At 45.4% G+C, this 18,438-nt stretch overlaps 1 protein-coding gene across 1 annotated transcript; it reads left to right on the top strand.

Annotated features, from left to right (window-relative positions):
• The first annotated feature begins 1,930 nt into the window (after positions 1-1,930).
• On the top strand, positions 1,931-3,726 carry LOC130101777 (apolipoprotein A-I-like). The gene is made up of 4 exons (XM_056267626.1): positions 1,931-1,990; positions 2,135-2,189; positions 2,504-2,654; positions 2,749-3,726. The coding sequence occupies exons 2-4, from the start codon at positions 2,150-2,152 to the stop codon at positions 3,323-3,325; spliced, it is 768 nt and encodes a 255-aa protein (XP_056123601.1). The 5' UTR covers positions 1,931-1,990; positions 2,135-2,149; the 3' UTR covers positions 3,326-3,726.
• Positions 3,727-18,438: the final 14,712 nt, after the last annotated feature.

Below are 18,438 nucleotides of genomic sequence, written 5' to 3'. Positions count from 1 at the left end.
TTTGGCGTCACTTTGACAGCGAATAACTTTACATCTGAGGCGTTTAAAGACTCCATTTGTCCAATATTTATTTCTAAAGAAACACGACAATGTATAAAGGGCTCCATTACCTTCTATGTTACATTATGGCCCCGTAGAAACAGATTTTGTAAAAATAGGCTAACGATTGCGTCATAACCACTCGACTCTCTGTCGCGCTGTACAGAAATTATCGTACAGACAGGAGGAGAAGCTCGCAGGCAATCGGGGGGACGTCCCGTCAAGGGAGAAGCACATAGATAATGAGTCCATAAAAGCAACGGAATACTTACTCCTGCTCACTCACGCCAAAGAACTCTTTGCTCAAGTTCCCCGTCTCTGCAAGATTAACGTTGGCAATTTTCACGCACAGCTACTAGAAGATTAACGTCTGTCAGACAGGTTGCTCACGTCATCAAGCTTAGTTTGAGTCGGTTTGAGTCTGCGCGTCAGGAACGGAAGTGCTCAAAAATCGCTAAAAATGGGCTTCAACTGTCTCAACTGAGTTCCAATGAGATGGCTCTGTCCACTTCTTATACTGTCTATGGTAAAAACTTAGCATTGAGACCAGGCTATATGCTTGAGCAAACAGTTTGTGAATAGGCTACTACAAATGATGGACTGAGACTGTGAACGCATTGAATATGATATGTTTAGTTGGTGAATAGCATAGGCTACTATTAAACAGCGATAACGTTAAGCGCACCAGAATGAAATATAATATTCAGATGTAAACAGCGTAGCTGACTTACAGATTCAGTTAACATCCACAAATGAATGACGATTCAGGGAGCAGGCTACACAGTGAACTACGAAAAAACGCTACGCTTGAGCAAACAGTTTGTGAATAGGCTACTACAAATGATGGACTGAGACTGTGAACGCATTGAATAGGATATGTTTAGTTGGTGAATAGCATAGGCTACTATTAAACAGCGATAACGTTAAGCGCACCAGAATGAAATATAATATTCAGAAGTAAACAGCGTAGCTGACTTACAGATTCAGTTAACATCCACAAATGAATGACGATTCAGGGAGCAGGCTACACAGTGAACTACGAAAAAATGCTACGCTTGAGCAAACAGTTTGTGAATAGGCTACTACAAATGATGGCCGTGAATAAAATATAATATTCAGAAGTAAACAGTGTAGCTGACTTAATGTTTAGCTAACAGAGTGTTCATGTCAGAATGTTTATTTTTAAACCACAACCTTCTAAGTGCTTCTTTTACCGATATATTTACCGGTATATTTATATACATCTTTTGCATTTCTAATCCAAACAACGTCAAACTTGGCACTACACTTACTCGTGCCCTTAGCAAGACACCTGTCAAGTTTGAAATCCATCGGACTAACGGTTCGAGAGATATGCGCGTAACAGACACACAGACAGACAGGCATTCCTGTAATTTATAGATAGATGAAATTAAGAGAAACAGCATTTTCTACCCATTTGCTTATAAAAGTATGCTTATTTATTTGTGATTATTAAACTAAATAAAGATTAATCAATCATTGATAATCAGTGAATTATAATGACAAATAAACTGTAAATTCAAAAAAATTTATTCCTTTCAAAGATCTCATTATCCAAAGCTTACAAAAGAGATTTGAGTTAAATTCCCACTGAATACACCATGGCTCTGTCTAGAGTCAAGAGAAAGGTTGTCTAAGGCGATTTATTTGTAGATTCATTATCAGTAGGTTCAAAGCACAACATCATGTTACAGCAGGTTGTGGGGGGAGTGACACTGACAGCATGGCACTGGATGCTGGACTTTGATTTTCTTCTGTAGATTATTTAACTGTGCACACACACACACACACACACACACACACACACACACACACACACACACACACACACACACACACACACACACACACACACATATATATTTAAAGCCTCAGACTGTCTGGACTCACAGAGGGTTACTGGACTAAGCAATACCTGGGGGACTTGAAGGTAATTTAAGATTAACAGTCTATAATAAATTGCTAAAATACTATTACAAAAAGTATTTTAGTGTTGGTAAAATACATTGTGCAAATATGAAATGTTTTAAACATGCAAATGCAAATAACATTTTTTTTCTTTACTCCTTTTTAGCAAACAGCTGTGAAGATGAAACTGTATCTGATCCTTGCCTTTGTGGCATTCACAGGTAAATCATGTTGTTGTCTCTTGTGACCAAGAAGCTGAAACGCCTTACCTATTTATCAACACATTATGTAATATTAGATAAAGCCTATGTCAAGAATTCAAGACTTCCATTGAATTTTAGTGTTTAACTTCATGTTGAAATACCATACCAAAAAAGCAATAAAAAATGTTCCAAAATAATGGGGGAAACAATAAAACAGAAATTAATTACACAGACAAATACAGACATGAACAAGTACATATACTGCAATATTTAGCTGTTTGAGTAGATTGAAAACTGTCTGGTGGACTTATAATTAAAAAAAAAAATTCCAGGTTGCCAAGCCAACCTGTTTTATGCTGATGAGCCCAAGCCACAGCTGGAGCAGCTGACTGATGCATTCTGGAGCTATGTTTCCCAGGCCACACGCACCGCAGAGGACACCCTAGAAATGATCAGAGAATCTCAACTGGGTCAGGAAGTCAAGTAAGTAATGTCCATAAGTCTCAGTTTATTTTTGAAATACTCAAATCTTGAACTCCATTAACATAAATGCACATTTCAACTTTTCACATCTCAGTACTAGACTGACCCAGAGTGCCGATGTGGCCAGTGAATATGCCGTCACCCTCAAGAAACAGATGGATCCTCTGGCTGAAAAGCTGATGACCAGAATCACTAAAGAGACTGAAGTGTTGAGGGAGCGTTTGGGCCAGGACCTGATCACTGTGAGAGACCAGCTGGAGCCCTATGCCGACAACCTCAAGAGCCAGATCCAGCAGAGAGTGGAGGAGCTCAGGACAGCTATGACTCCATATGCAGAATCCCTGGATTCTGAGACCCTGAAGGCCACTCTGCTCCAGAAGAGTGAGGAACTGAGAGGAAACCTGGAGCAGAGCGTGAAGGAGCTGCAGGCTCAGCTGGAGCCCTACACTGCTGAAATCAAGGAGAAGGTTGACCAGCGTCTGCAGGAGTTCCAGAAGACCGTGACCCCTCTGGCTGAGGATCTTCAGGCCCAGATTAGAGAGAGAGCCCAGATGGTCCAGCAGAGTCTCACACCCTACGCTGAAGACCTGAAGGAAAAGCTGGACCCCTACGCACAGGACCTGAAGGACCAGCTCACCTCCCTGTATGAGTCCTTCATCAAGAGAAATTAGATGCTTCAAAGACTTCTTACTTTGTCACTAACAGAACTGTTTTTCCTTCCGTGAGAATTGTGACTCCAAAATCCTACATATCTCCCATAACCATGACCTAAATAATACTATTAGGCATCAAAAAGATGTCTTACAGTTGATAGGCCAAACACTAATATTTAGGATAAGTGATTTTTTTTTTTACTAATATCCTGTTGTTTACATCTTAACCATTCATCTATATAGATGCAGAAATGTTGCTCTCTTTCTGTAAAAACTGCTGTGTATTTATTTCAGTTTAGCAACTCTTTATTACCTCTGACAGAAAGACAGAAAATGTGTTGCTTCTTGCAAATTTATAAATGCCAAGTGTATCATTTGTCTTATTTATCAACAATAAAACACCTGCCATTTATTAACAATGTTTCTGAATATTATGTCCAACGTAGATCAGCATAGCTGAATTATCATTCAAAATATATGTTTTTCATCCAATTAAGTAGCACAAGAAAATGCACAAGGCTAATATGACATTTTTTTTTTTAAATAAAATCTCCAGACAAACAGGAGTTATAAATGGCTGTGTTATATACCCATGAGAAGTGTGGCATTTGACACAATATATATATATAATACTGTAATATTATATTATAATACTATAATACTATACAGATTAATAAAAAAATTCTAAAGGTCTGTAGGAGTGATGAAAGATTATTTAAATAAAGCAACTCTATAACATATATGGACATGCAGAAATGATAAAGGTCATAAAGATTAGATAAGGTTGAGAACTTTCCAAAAATGGACCTTTTCCAGTCACTTCTAGCTGTAATAATTATAGATCATACATTATGTTAATGTCTGTACTCCATTATCAGTGCTGACGCAGGTGTACGCAGTAACTCTTGGACCCGGTCCTTTCAAATGACATCCAGATCTGCACATCTTGTCACACAGAGTGTGTAGTCACAACAGATAAAAACATTCACTGGAGATTAAAATACATTCCCAATACTTTTTAAATACAGATATGACCACTTGTTAATCACCACTTGTTAATCACACAGTGTAAATTAAGTCATACTGACAAAGGTAAGAAGATACATTTACTATATACCAGTTTAAAAACTGTTTTATATCAAATGTTCTACATTATATTAAATTGTTTAAAGGGGTCATATAATGGTACATGCACTTTTACAAGTTGATTTACTGAAATGTGTGTTGGCAGTGCCTGTACACAACCATCATAAAATGATAAAAATCCATCCAGTGTTTTTTTTTAAAATCTCCTTATATGTTTTCCCCTGCCTCAAATGAAGCCGTTCGACCGTGTGACGTCACACGGTTGGACGCCCCTCCCACGATTGTTGATTGACAGCAGCGTTTCAACACAGACCCGCCCTCGCTCGTAAGCGAGCGGTCAATCATAGTCCACGCGGACCGGCGCGGTCATTGTTGATATGCTGGAGCACTGTCTATGAGCAGAATGGCGTCTAAGCGATTGTGGTGTTCTGTTCTTGGATGTAATAACGAATGTTACAGGCCCCACGCGAAGGCTCAGTATACAGATAAGACAGTTCTGCAAAATAACAGGAAAAAGTGATGAGACAGGAGCCACAGTGTCACGTCGCACCAAATCCTCAGCAGATGTGTTTATTCAATGTTTTCTTTTACATTGTTTTATAATAAAGCATTAAAGTATGTTTCTTGTTTCTCTTATTCTGTTTACAAGTGTTAGTTCTCTTTTTTTCCCATATTTTTCAACAGAAACTCAAATCTCACATTTTCACTTTTCTCTCACAAAACTAATACATTTTAGCTTTTCTCAACACTCTTGTACATCTACTCACATGAGTCAAAAGAATAGTTTATGCATGTAACATAATTACAAATGACTGAATCATTTAAGGACTAATACCCTGCTACACATATGTACCATACATATTTAACATTCATTTTCCCTTCTGCTACGGCAGGAATTAACACAAAATTGCATCAGCTGAATGTATGTCTGAGACATTTGACTGAGAAAGTGCATCCGATCTTTATATGTTTACATAACTCAATAAACAAACACAATTTTAAAGTAAACTCATAATGAACACTTTAACCTTGTAACTGGAGTCAATCTGAATCGATTTACCCTCATTTCATCATCACCTCGTGTTACCGCGTTCACCAAATGGCGGACAGTCTGCATATATCCAACATATTCACAACCCCGAACGTCATTACTCAAAATATCTGCGGCATGAACATATACATTTACAGTACAGATCTCGTGTGCATATCATCAAGTTGTTGTAACAATAATACCTGCCAAATAACAGGAAAAAGTGATGAGACAGGAGCCACAGTGTCACGTCGCACCAAATCCTCAGCAGATGTGAGGGCGCAGGCGCACACAGCTCCTATATGAGAGTCCTCCTTTCACTTTTCATAATAAGAGTCCCGTCTTCTCACCACAACAACAAACTATATTTCTACACCGATCCTGTACTGATTCACTTTCAAGTTCCACATTTCTTTTTAGTTCACATAAATAACAACCCACTTTTGCTTAATGTATTAACACTTTACACAAAATGTGCACATACTTTGGGGTGTCACATCCTCCCTGACAAATAAAGTAAACTCCAGTTACAAAAAAAAAAAACTCACAGTTTAATACTCAATTTTTTCTTTTCTTTTTTTCCCCTTAAACTACATGTATGTAACTCAATATACTAACACTGTAGGTGTGAAAGGTGTGAATGTGTTTATGTCGAATGTGGTACTGTATAAGGTGTTGCCCACACAGGTAAGTATGGTAGTGTACAAGCTGTTACACTGTCAAGTGCAGTCCTAAGTTGTATTGAGGGTTGACCCAGTGTCTCGTACGTGAACATGCTCTTTGGTTTTCTTTCTCGAGCAGATCGTCTTAGCATAATTGGGTCTTCTTCTGGTAAATAGTCACTCATCGGAAGACTCTCGACCTCACCATCTTCTTCACTCCTTGGCGAGGATTTGGAGAAGTGAACAGGATCATTCAATGATTGACTACTGCATTGAATATCTCCCCTCTGTGGTGACATTTGTCTTTGCTCTTGCTCTTCTCTTGTAGGTGCTGTTGGAGCTACTTCAACCACAGGACTTTCCCGAATCAGTTCTGGACTCGAAAGGTAAGTACCCCCTTGTCTAGGCTCGGTCCAACTTGAAGGAATCCTCAGCCAATATCCTCCAGAGTCTTCCTCATCCGAATCAGTCTCTTCCCCACCATGGTAAGTAAGCTCCTTACTCGGTGTCTCTCTGTCCTTTTGTCTGTTTTGTTTCTGCTTTCCAGGTTTCCCAGGATTCGGAGTCTCAACAGGTAAGTCATTTACCAACAATAATAGGTTTCGATGTAGTGTGCGTGTTCCCTTCGTACCTCCATTCTCGGGGGTCACCTTATACACCGGGTTCTCGGCCACTTGTTCTTTTACCACATAGATGGCTTTTTCCCAGTATGTTCTGAGTTTTCCCGGGCCTCCACGCTCACTCAGGTTCCTTACTAGTATCCTGTCCCCAGGTCTTAGCACTACTCCTTTGGTTTTGAGGTCGTACTGGGCTTTGCCTCGTGCACTTGCCTGTCTGCTGTTCTCACTTGCGATTTGATATGCATCGGCCATCCTTTTAGCCCACTGTTCAGCGAATCCTCGGGGCGTTTGTCCCTCATCCTCTTCAACCAATCCGAATATTAAGTCAATGGGGAGGCGAGGGTGCCGTCCATACAGCAGGTAGAATGGAGAGTATCCTGTTGACTCATGACGAGTGCAATTATAGGCATGCACCATCTGGGGTAGGTGATCTTTCCACTTTGCCTTTTCTTTCTCCGCCATCGTTCGGAGCATTTGCAGGAGAGTCCGGTTGAATCTCTCAGCCGGGTTCCCTTGAGGATGGTAGGGGGATGTTCTCGAGTGACGTACCCCAGCCAGATGTCGGAGATTTCGGAACAGCTCATTTTCGAACTCTCTGCCCTGATCGTGGTGTAACTTCCCTGGGTAACCGAACCGAGGGATGTAATCATTAAACAACCGCTCTGCTGCTGTCCTCCCTGACTTGTTTCTCGTCGGGTAGGCTTGAGCGAATCATGTGAAATGGTCCATGACCACTAGTATATACTCATACCCTCCCTGGCTCTGCTCCAGGTGCAGGTAGTCGATACAAACCAGTTCCATAGGCGAGCTGGAAGTTATACTCCCCATTGGCGCTCGGACATGAGTCACTGGTTTCTTTGCTTTGATGCATGGACATTTCTTTGTGATGTACTCCTCAACTTCTCTCTTCATATGTGGCCAGTAGAACCTCTCCCTCATTAAGTGTATTACTCTTTCTTGGCCGACATGTCCCATCCTATCATGCAAGTACTCCAGGGCAAGTTGTCTGTATTTGGTTGGCAGCACAAGCTGTTTTCTTCCAGTCACGTGTCTGTACAGGCACCCATCTTCCAACGACAGCTTGCTCCACTCTCGTAAGAGTTTTCTAGCTGGACCCATCACCTGTCTTCTCCTGTTTTTGTCCGGCATCTCATCTGTCTCTTTCATCTCCATTACCCCGGAGATCACTGGATCATCCCTTTGAGCTTTAGCGATTTCGACCTTGCTTACAGACGGCAGCAGCTGGACAGGGAATAATCGATCTGCATCTTCGCGAGTCATTCCGAGTGCTGCAACCCAAGCCACATCCTTCTTCCTGGCAGCGTGAGTTCCATCCCAAACCGCTCGCACCACTTCTGTTGACAAGTCTTCTGTGCATCCTCTGACATATTTCTCCATATCAAGGGGAAGGCGTGACAGTGTGTCGGCATCGATGTTCGCTTTGCCCGGTCGATGCTTGATATCAAAGCGAAAATCTGACAGTTCTCCCACCCAACGATGGCCTACTGAATTCAATTTTGCAGTGCTCATCACATAAGTTAGGGGATTATTGTCAGTGAAAATGGTAAAGTGGGGGGCGTAAAACAAATAGTCCCTAAACTTTTCACATACCACCCACTTTAATGCAAGAAACTCCAGCTTCCCACTATGCAGTTGGTAATTCCGTTCAGCTGGAGACAGGGGCCTGGAACCAAATGCAATGACCCGCAACCTTCCATCCTGGTGCTGATAGAGGATAGCCCCAAGGCCCCTTTCTGATGCATCAGTGTGTAGTACGAATGGGAGATTGAAGTCCGGGTACGCCAGGACAGGCGGATTTACCAGCATGTCAATCAGCAGGTCGAGTGTTTTCTGGTGCTCACTGGTCCATTCCACTGGCGTTCGAGAGGGCATCTGGGGACCCTTTTTTTTCTTTTGACTGTACTGACATGTTGTTACTCCTGGCTGAGTCTGAAGTAGTTCATAAATTGGTTTCGCCACACGTGAAAAATCTTGTATGTAAGGACGATAGTATCCAAGGAATCCAAGGAGTTTCGGTACCTCCCCTACTGTCTGTGGTTGGTTACTCTTGAGCGACACTATTGCTTCGAGATCGCGAGGATCTATTCTCACTCCTGTGGCCGATACCAAGCGACCTACGTACCGAACTTCCTGGCGGAAGAGTTCACACTTCTCAGGGCGAAGTTTTACTCCATGGCGCCTAAGGGTCTGGAGGACTTTTCGAATTACTTCCACATGTTCTTCAAATGACCGTGCATAACACAACACATCGTCCAGGTACGGAGCACAGGACTCATCTCTTAGATCATTCAGCATCTCCTCCATACTACGCTGGAATGCCGCCGGTGCATTTGACAGACCGAATGGAATCCTCACCCACTGGTATAACCCCCACGGAGTGATAAAAGCAGTCATGTGCCTAGAACCCTCGGGTATAAAACCCTGATGATACGCTTTTCCCTAGTCGAGGATACTGAACCAAGAATACCCCCCCCCCAGGGTATCAATCAGGTCTTGAATCCTTGGCAACGGGTGTCTGTCTGGTACTGTCTTCTTATTGAGGTGCCTATAATCTACACATAAGCGCAGTGAACCATCCTTCTTACGGATGCAAACCACTGGAGCAGAGTATGGGGATTTCGATTTCACAATCCACCCTTTTGCTAGAAGGTCTTGGATATAATCCTTGACTTCTTTGAACAAAGGCTTAGGTATCGATGAATAGGCACGTTGTACCGGTATGTCATCTTTGAGATTGACAGACATTTGAAGATTAGGGATGCAGCCAACATCGTTCCCGTCCCGGGCAAAGGAGGCAGACTCCTCATATAGCATTTGCTTAACCACTGTTTGCTGATCCTCACTCAGATGACTGAGATCGACAGTTGGGTGCCACAATGTTGAGCTTTCCTCCACCACCGCTGCAGATGCACCCTGAATCCTCCCACTGGCTTTTGTCTCCCTGGGCTTATCTGCTTCCAGCACCGTTTCAACAGGGTGGACGTACCCTAGGATCGTGTTGCGAGGTAGAGTAATGCCATGAGTGGAGTAGTTGCCGATAGGGACCGCTACATATGGACTTCCTGAGTTCGGGACTTCCAGAAGGCCTTCACCCATATCCAGCCGCTCCAATTGCACATTATTATCATCTGGCTCAAACAGGGCTACGCCCGACTGGACCATTTTGGGTGGTAATCTGCATTTTACCCACGCCACCTGTCCTGCCGGTATCAAAACACCATCTTGGTTTATTCTCAGACGTCCCCACTGTTCGCTATGTTCGGGAGTTTGTACAAAACTAACTAGGGTCTGAGCTTGATCACTTGATACTGCTATTGCACTGGAGAGCAATGAAACTAAGGTAGGAACTAACCGCTCTGGTTGGCCCTGAATCAGCTCTTCCACCACATTTAAACCAAGCAGCGGCCTCTCGACTGCGATGTGGCTCACCAAAAAAGGAACATTAATTGAAAGGTCGGGCTTGTCGTTCCCTTGCAAGTTGACAGTAATGACAGCCCACCCCTCAAAGGGTATTATATCTCCGTTGACAGCATACACTTCTAACTTCTCCGTCATACCCATTAGCTCTACCAGGGGCCTCACTTCTACAGTGGGTAAGTATTTGTCTTTCCAAGCTCGGTCGATTATGCTGACTTGAGCCCCAGTATCAAGCAAGGCAGTCACCGCGAGGCCATTTAGGTTACACTGAGTCAACGCTTTCTTTCCTATCAACTTAACAATATTGTCCTTCTTGCTTCCAGAGGGCGATGGACTGTTAACACCTTGATACATCGTTTTGTCACTGAGAGTTTGGTTGTTACGGCAGGGAGATGTTTTTTCAGGTTTATGCTTCACGGAGTTCAGTTGTGTTCCTAACTTGAGTTCCTCTGAGCTTTGGGACCTCGCGGGTTCGGTCACTGTTCGTCCCCCAACAGTGCCCGTCGCCCGTTTCCCTGCGGGCATTTGCTTCCGAAGACATCCTCGAGCACGGTGCCCTTCTTCGCCACAGAGGAAACAATGAGTGCAGCCCTGTTGTCCGGTTTCGACACATTGACATGTGTGCTCAGGTTGTGGCTTCAGCGTTGACTGTCGCATGGAGTCGACCATGCTGGTGAGTGCATCAATGCGAGCAGTAAGTTGCATTATTGAATCACTTTTATGGCGCTTTTCCACTGCATGGAACGGTACGGTTCGGTTCGGTACGGCACGCTTTGGCGCTTTTCCACTGCATGGTACAGTACGGCTCGGTTCGGTACGGCTCACTTATGGCGCATTTCCACTGCATGGTACGGTACGGTACGGCTCGCTTCGGCTCGCTTTAAATGGTACCTGGTCTGTTGAGGTTCCAAGCGTACCGTACCGATACTAAAATGTGACGTGAAAACACTACAGATCACTGATTGGTCAGACAGACAGAATCGTCACTATCAGCGTCATTGTATTTGCGACACGAGACACTAAACCCACTAGATTTAAATAGCCAGTAGACAACAGCCACCGCTGTAGCACCTGTTTTAAAACTACTTGCTTGACTTGCTTGAAGAAAAAAGAAAGAAAGAAAACTTCCATAAAAAAGAAATGGCTGAATCGTGGTCAGTGGACGAAGTGCAGACGTTCGTCTCGTTGGTTGCCGAGGAGCGGATAAACTATAACGGTCCGACTATAATCCCACCCACTTTGAAGCGGTACTAACTGCAGTGGAAAAGCAAACCGAGCTAAAGCGAGCCGCGCCGTGCCGTGCTGAGCCGAGTCGTACCAAGCAGTGGAAAAGCGAAGCGAGCCGAACCGTGCCGCGCCGAGCCGAACCGTACTGAGCCGTACCAGCAGTGGAAAAGCGCCATTACTTTTCTGACCAGGTGCCTCTTTCACTCCTCTGTCAAGCTCACTTTCAAGTTGTGCACAGTTTGCAGTGTTTGGCTTGGGACGAGATGTCGAACCCAACCTTGGCGCTCGCTTGTGCTCATCATTAGTGATTTTCATCACATTTCTCACGATTGCTTCATCTGTGATATTGTGATCAGCCAGCAGAGGTTTGAGCTCACTCCTGACATCTTTATACTTGTGCCCCAGGCCCTGATATATAGTATGCAGAAATACATCCTGGATTGTGGCTGGACCGTATCTCACATCCGTATTAGACTGTTTGATCGTAAAGAGTATTTTCTGCTTAAGGCCTATCACCCTGTACAGGAACTGTTGGGGTGTTTCTGTTTCCATCTGTTTAGCACACATTAGCTCCTGAAATAACTCTGTGCTACTTTTGTCTCCTAAGTGTGACTGAAGAAACTTCTTAAGCTCTTCCACTGTCATATCTTCTTTATTCATAATCATTTCTTTGAAGTTACCTGGCTTAATTACACGCAGTATTCCCCTGATCAATTCAGCTTCACTGAAATTCTCTTTGACTCCATCGTCAATCTGTCGGCACACACTGGCATATGTGATGTCAGATGCATAGTCACCTATTTGTCCCCCTTGTATCTTAAATTCACGCCGTTGTAGGTATGAGAGGTCTCGTAGAGAGACTACGTTGTCAGTGATTCCCCGTGAGGCACGTTCAACATGTTTATTATTCAAAGGCGTCTCGCTGTTGGGTATCACAGATGTGTTGGTGTTAGAATGTGGTGTAAGATACTGAAGGAGTTTCCTACTCAGCTCCTCGAAATCTGAATGTCTGTCAGTAGGGTTGGTCTTCGGGTCTGTAACTAAACCTTGAGCTTTCTCTAGGTCAGATGTAGTGTTGGGTGATTCTACGTGCACAGTGTCTGTAGTGATTATGTGGTCTGCAGAGATGTGTGTGTGAGAAATAGGAGCAGATTATACATTAACATCAACATTACTCTCAGCCTGACCATGCAAATAAGGCGCTGCAACGTTATGCTCTTGCACAACAGCCTCCACAGTCCCTTGTAGAACCAAAAGTTCAGTCATACCTCTGTCCTCTGATTCTAACAGGTGTGTGCTGTACATGAAAGCATTGATGTATTCAAGACAGCCTTCCGGATCTTCAGCGTCAAGATCTGAGAAGTCCCTTTCTGGTACTGTACCGATGCTTCTGGCGACTTGAAACAGTTCAACAGCGGACAGGTCGAGTAGCCTCTTTCTGATGTCCCACACCAGACCCTTGCGTACCCGATTAGCCATGATGACCTCCTGTGTCACAGTCCCACGAGCCACTCTTGCAGTCACCAGCTCGCTGAACCTCTCTTCTCACTGACGTCCTCTCGTCTGTAGGATCACCGCATCAGTGTCCACCCTCTGTTGGTCCTCAGGATCAGGTTTTATTGATCGACTTTCCTGGACATCAGAAGTCAATCCCGGACGAGCCCCCACAAATCTGTTACAGGCCCCACGCGGAAGGCTCAGTATACAGGTAAGACAGTTCTGCAAAATAACAGGAAAAAGTGATGAGACAGGAGCCACAGTGTCACGTCGCACCAAATCCTCAGCAGATGTGTTTATTCAATGTTTTCTTTTACATTGTTTTATAATAAAGCATTAAAGTATGTTTCTTGTTTCTCTTATTCTGTTTATACAAGTGTTAGTTCTCTTTTTTTCCCATATTTTTCAACAGAAACTCAAATCTCACATTTTCACTTTTCTCTCACAAAACTAATACATTTTAGCTTTTCTCAACACTCTTGTACATCTACTCACATGAGTCAAAAGAATAGTTTATGCATGTAACATAATTACAAATGACTGAATCATTTAAGGACTAATACCCTGCTACACATATGTACCATACATATTTAACATTCATTTTCCCTTCTGCTACGGCAGGAATTAACACAAAATTGCATCAGCTGAATGTATGTCTGAAACATTTGACTGAGAAAGTGCATCCGATCTTTATGTTTACATAACTCAATAAACAAACACAATTTTAAAGTAAACTCATAATGAACACTTTAACCTTGTAACTGGAGTCAATCTGAATCGATTTACTCTCATTTCACCATCACCTCGTGTTACCGCGTTCACCAAATGGCGGACAGTCTGCATATATCCAACATATTCACAACCCCGAACGTCATTACTCAAAATATCTGCGGCATGAACATATACATTTACAGTACAGATCTCGTGTGCATATCATCAAGTTGTTGTAACAATAATACCTGCAAAATAACAGGAAAAAGTGATGAGACAGGAGCCACAGTGTCACGTCGCACCAAATCCTCAGCAGATGTGAGGGCGCAGGCGCACACAGCTCCTATATGAGAGTCCTCCTTTCACTTTTCATAATAAGAGTCCCATCTTCTCACCACAACAACAAACTATATTTCTACACCGATCCTGTACTGATTCACTTTCAAGTTCCACATTTCTTTTTAGTTCACATAAATAACAACCCACTTTTGCTTAATGTATTAACACTTTACACAAAATGTGCACATACTTTGGGGTGTCACACGAACACAGCAGTCATTTTAATGTTCCTAAATCCGAACCACTGAAGACGCAGTGGCTGAGTTTGTTTTCGAAGGGAATATTCCCCACGAGCAACGTCAATGCTTTCATGTTTGCGCGAATCATTTCACACACCAGACTGCTTTATAAACGCGGAGGGTCAGTATAAACCTGTTTTTGCTAAGAAGCTGCTCCTGAAAAAAGGATCGGTACAAGCTATCTGTTACGATTTGCGTGGAAGCAAAGGCGGAAGTCGGATCTAGATGCAGCAGTAGACTTTAATTATCACAGACTAGGGTAACTTAGATCTCAGAGAAACTCGAGGAGCGTACACATACAGGCAATCACATACATTCAATAACTGACCCTGAACAAAAGAGCAGACAGGATTAAATACACAGACGGGATGAGGGAACAAGACACAGCTGGGGCAAATCAGAACACAGGTGAATAAACTGAACACTAACAAGGAGCGGGAAAACTGGGAACAGGACTGAACCAAATACACAATGACGGGGAAAACTCAGGGAAACAGATACAGAACAGACATAACTATAACATTATCCCCCCCTTCCATAAGGCGTGTCCCCGCGCCGAATAAACATCAAATAGGGGCGGGAGGGTGGGCGCCCTGGAGGCTGACGAGGGCGTGGCTTGCCCGGAACAGGAAGCCTCCAGGGCGGAGCAGGACGTGACGGCGGCCAGGGCGGAGCAGGATGAGGCGAAGGCCAGGGCGGAGCAGGACGAGGCGAAGGCCAGGGTGGAGCATGGCGTGGCAAAGGCCAGGGTGGAGCATGGCGTGGCAAAGGCCAGGGTGGAGCATGGCGTGGCAAAGGCCAGGGTGGAGCATGGCGTGGCAAAGGCCAGGGCGGAGCACGATGAGATGGTGGCCAGGTCGGAGCAGACTCAGACGAGGATGAGGACCATGTCGACGTCGTCTCCATGGCCCTCACGGAGTACCTTCTGCCCCCCCCAAAAAAATACTTGGGGAAATCCTCGGGAGGAACCTCCAGGTGGTAAATGGGTTCCGGGCAGGCCTCCCGGAGCTTGAAGGGCGCAGGCAGGACGAGGCGCAGAGGCGGGGCCGGCAGGGCGAGGCGCAGAGGCGGGACCGGCAGGGCGAGGCGCAGAGGCGGGGCCGGCAGGGCGAGGCGCAGAGGCGGGGCCGGCAGGGCGAGGAGTCTGGGAACGCCCTCCGTAGCCTGGCGAAGCAAACGAGTCCTCCTTCTGCGACGACGCTTCACTGGGCTTGATTCACTACTGGACTCACTTGACTCGGTAGACTCACTTGACTCGGAACTTGATTCACTTGACTCGGAACTTGATTCACTTGACTCGGAACTTGATTCACTTGACTCGGAACTTGATTCACTTGACTCGGAACTTGATTCACTTGACTCGGAACTTGATTCACTTGACTCGGAACTTGATTCACTTGACTCGGAACTTGATTCACTTGACTCGGAACTTGATTCACTTGACTCGGGACTTGATTCACTTGACTCGGGACTTGATTCACTTGACCCGGCGGCACTTGACTCACTTGACTCGGCGGCGCTTGACTCACTTGACTCGGCGGCACTTGACTCGCTTGACTCGGCGGCAATTGACTCACTTGACTCGGGAAGCGCGGTCTCACTTGACTCGGCGGCACTTGACTCACTTGACTCGGGTTCGTCGAGGCTGAAGCGACGTGCGGGTTCGGAAGACAGAAGCTCAGCCTCAGGCATGTCGATCTCGGCAGGAAGAAGCTCAGGCATGTCGGTCTCGGCAGGAAGAAGCTCAGGCATGTCGTGGAAAGCGGGCTCGACTCGGTTCACGTGAAGCGCAGGCTTGTGGAGCGTGGTCTCGGCTGAGCAGCTGAAGTGAAGCGCGGGCGCGACCGGGCTGACGTTAAGCGCAGGCTCTCGCAGCTTCTCCTCCACGCCCACAGTAAACGGGGAACCGCTCCACAACAGGGCCAGGTCAACGTACCATTCTAAAGATCCGTGAGGACCAGGTTCGGGCATCAGAGACCGGAGTGGTTCCGATAATCCTCCGCGGAAGAAGATCTTCAGGCCGTGGGTGTTCATTTGCGCGAGATATGCCAGCTCGAGGAATTCTGCGACATAATCCTCGATGGCGCGATTCTCCTGGCGAAGACGGAGGATCTGGACATCAGGACTCCAGGTAGGCATGGCTGCTAGATCCTAGTGGGTCAGTTATTCTGTTACGATTTGCGTGGAAGCAAAGGCGGAAGTCGGATCTAGATGCAGCAGTAGACTTTAATTATCACAGACTAGGGTAACTTAGATCTCAGAGAAACTCGAGGAGCGTACACATACAGGCAATCACATACATTCAATAACTGACCCTGAACAAAAGAGCAGACAGGATTAAATACACAGACGGGATGAGGGAACAAGACACAGCTGGGGCAAATCAGAACACAGGTGAATAAACTGAACACTAACAAGGAGCGGGAAAACTGGGAACAGGACTGAACCAAATACACAATGACGGGGAAAACTCAGGGAAACAGATACAGAACAGACATAACTATAACACTATCCGTGTTCCTGCTGAACCTCCAGAAGAACTGAAGTGAGTGTAACGTTTTATTAACCTTTATATTAATATTTATATTTATCTTTGCAAATCGCTAGCTGCATGCTTCACAATGAATGCGTCTAAGGTTTACACTCAGGGTACATTACGGCATGTTTTCTATGTACGACGTTTTCTTACAATACTAATGAGAATTTTTAATTAAAGTATATTACAAACTTTTAATTTAGACCCTAAAGAATCATATTAGCTTGTACAAAAATGGCATTATATGACCCCTTTAAATGAAAAATGTGTTGTTATTTTACAGACTAAGCCCTGAAAACTATGAAGTCTCTTGTGATTCTTGCATTGGCTGTTTTTACAGGTTAGGTTCCCTATCGGTCAGTCACTACAACGTAGGTCAGACTGACCAATAGGAATCTCGCTAGAGAGGCCAATCTACTTCGAGTGAAACTAAACAAGCCAATGCACATTGGCGTGCAATCATTTGCATCAGCTGTGCAGCCTCGCAGCGCGGGCATTTAACAAGCAGCTGTTTGATTGCACACTAGCTTTTTGCTTTGGAGCCAAACGCTTCATGCTTGACTACAAGAGTGTGACTACGAGCCTCTTCTTTGGACCTCTCCTTCCCGGTGCGGGCGTTACAGCACGGCAGCGCAAGCAGCCTTCTTTTTCTCTCTCCTGTCTGTGGTGTGTTGAGCAAACCAAAAAGCTGTTGTAACAGCTGGTAAGGTGCGCCGTACGAGCGCTCAAAAGCTGTTTTCACAGCTGGTAAGACAGCGAGAGAGAGAGAGAGAGATCGCGCACAGACAGGTGCACATTCCTGTCTGTGTTCGCAGTGACTGTTCCCCTGCGTGTTTCAGCACCAGTGAGAGCAGTCCCTAAAAGAGCTTACACAAATAGAGACCGTCTTTTAAAAAGAAAAAGATTACTTTCTATTTGTGTGTTTCTGGATGCGGTCGTTACCTGGGCACACAGGATGGTCACAAACGCTGCCTCGTGTGTCTGGGCATTGAACACGCTGAGGCAGCGTTTGTGGATGAGTCATGTACCCATTGTGGGAAGATGACCATCGCGGAGCTACGGTCGAGACTCCTGTTCCTGCAAAGGGGCGGAGTCCCCGTGCCTCTGCCTCGTTCCAATCCTCCTCAGAGGGTTGCTTCGGGCGGGGGCGCGGTGACCTGAGGATCACGGTGAGCGCGTCTCCTTCGGGGAACCAACCCCCTAGGAGCCCTCACCCCTCTCATGCACCGCAGCCAGTTGAGCTTCCATTGGAGAAAGCTGGACCATCCTCGAGGTGTGTACCGGTTGTCTCCTTTGGGGCTCCCAGTGACCAGATGTCGATCGCTGCATCGGAGGGTGGGTCAGACCTCTCTGCGGACGACGACTCGGCACCGCTGCCTCCTTCGGGGGTGCCAGCGGTGCCTGAGACGGACCCGGAGATGATGGCCATGCTCTCCCGGGCCGCCAACGGGGTCGGGCTCGTGTGGAATCCTCCACCGTGTCCCGAACCCTCGAGGTTGGATGATTGGTATCTCGGGGTGGCGCGCGCTGGTTCTCAGCAACCCACCCCAGTGCCTTTCTTCCCGGAAGTGCATGAGGAGCTTACGGGATTGTGGACTGCACCTTTTACTGCCAGAAACCGTTCCGGTGGCTCCTCCTCCCTCACCACCCTTGATGGCAGGGCAGCTAAGGGATACACGTGCATCCCGCCAGTGGAACGGGCCGTTGCTATGCAACTGTGCCCTAACTCCACTTGGCGTGGAGAAC

Source organism: Rhinichthys klamathensis, unplaced genomic scaffold, assembly GCF_029890125.1.
Source record: "Rhinichthys klamathensis goyatoka isolate OS25496 unplaced genomic scaffold, OSU_Roscu_1.1 h1tg000262l_1, whole genome shotgun sequence".
Taxonomy (NCBI): Eukaryota; Metazoa; Chordata; class Actinopteri; order Cypriniformes; family Leuciscidae; genus Rhinichthys; species Rhinichthys klamathensis.
This window is presented reverse-complemented; position numbering and strand designations above follow the sequence as displayed.

Excerpts from the sequence above, each read along its gene's own strand:
- LOC130101777 (XM_056267626.1), top strand. The coding sequence starts at position 2,150 with ATGAAACTGTATCTGATCCTTGCCTTTGTGGCATTCACAG. Across the intron at positions 2,190-2,503 it reads TGCCTTTGTGGCATTCACAG|GTTGCCAAGCCAACCTGTTT; the intron begins GTAAATCATGTT and ends AAAAAATTCCAG. Across the intron at positions 2,655-2,748 it reads CAACTGGGTCAGGAAGTCAA|TACTAGACTGACCCAGAGTG; the intron begins GTAAGTAATGTC and ends TTCACATCTCAG.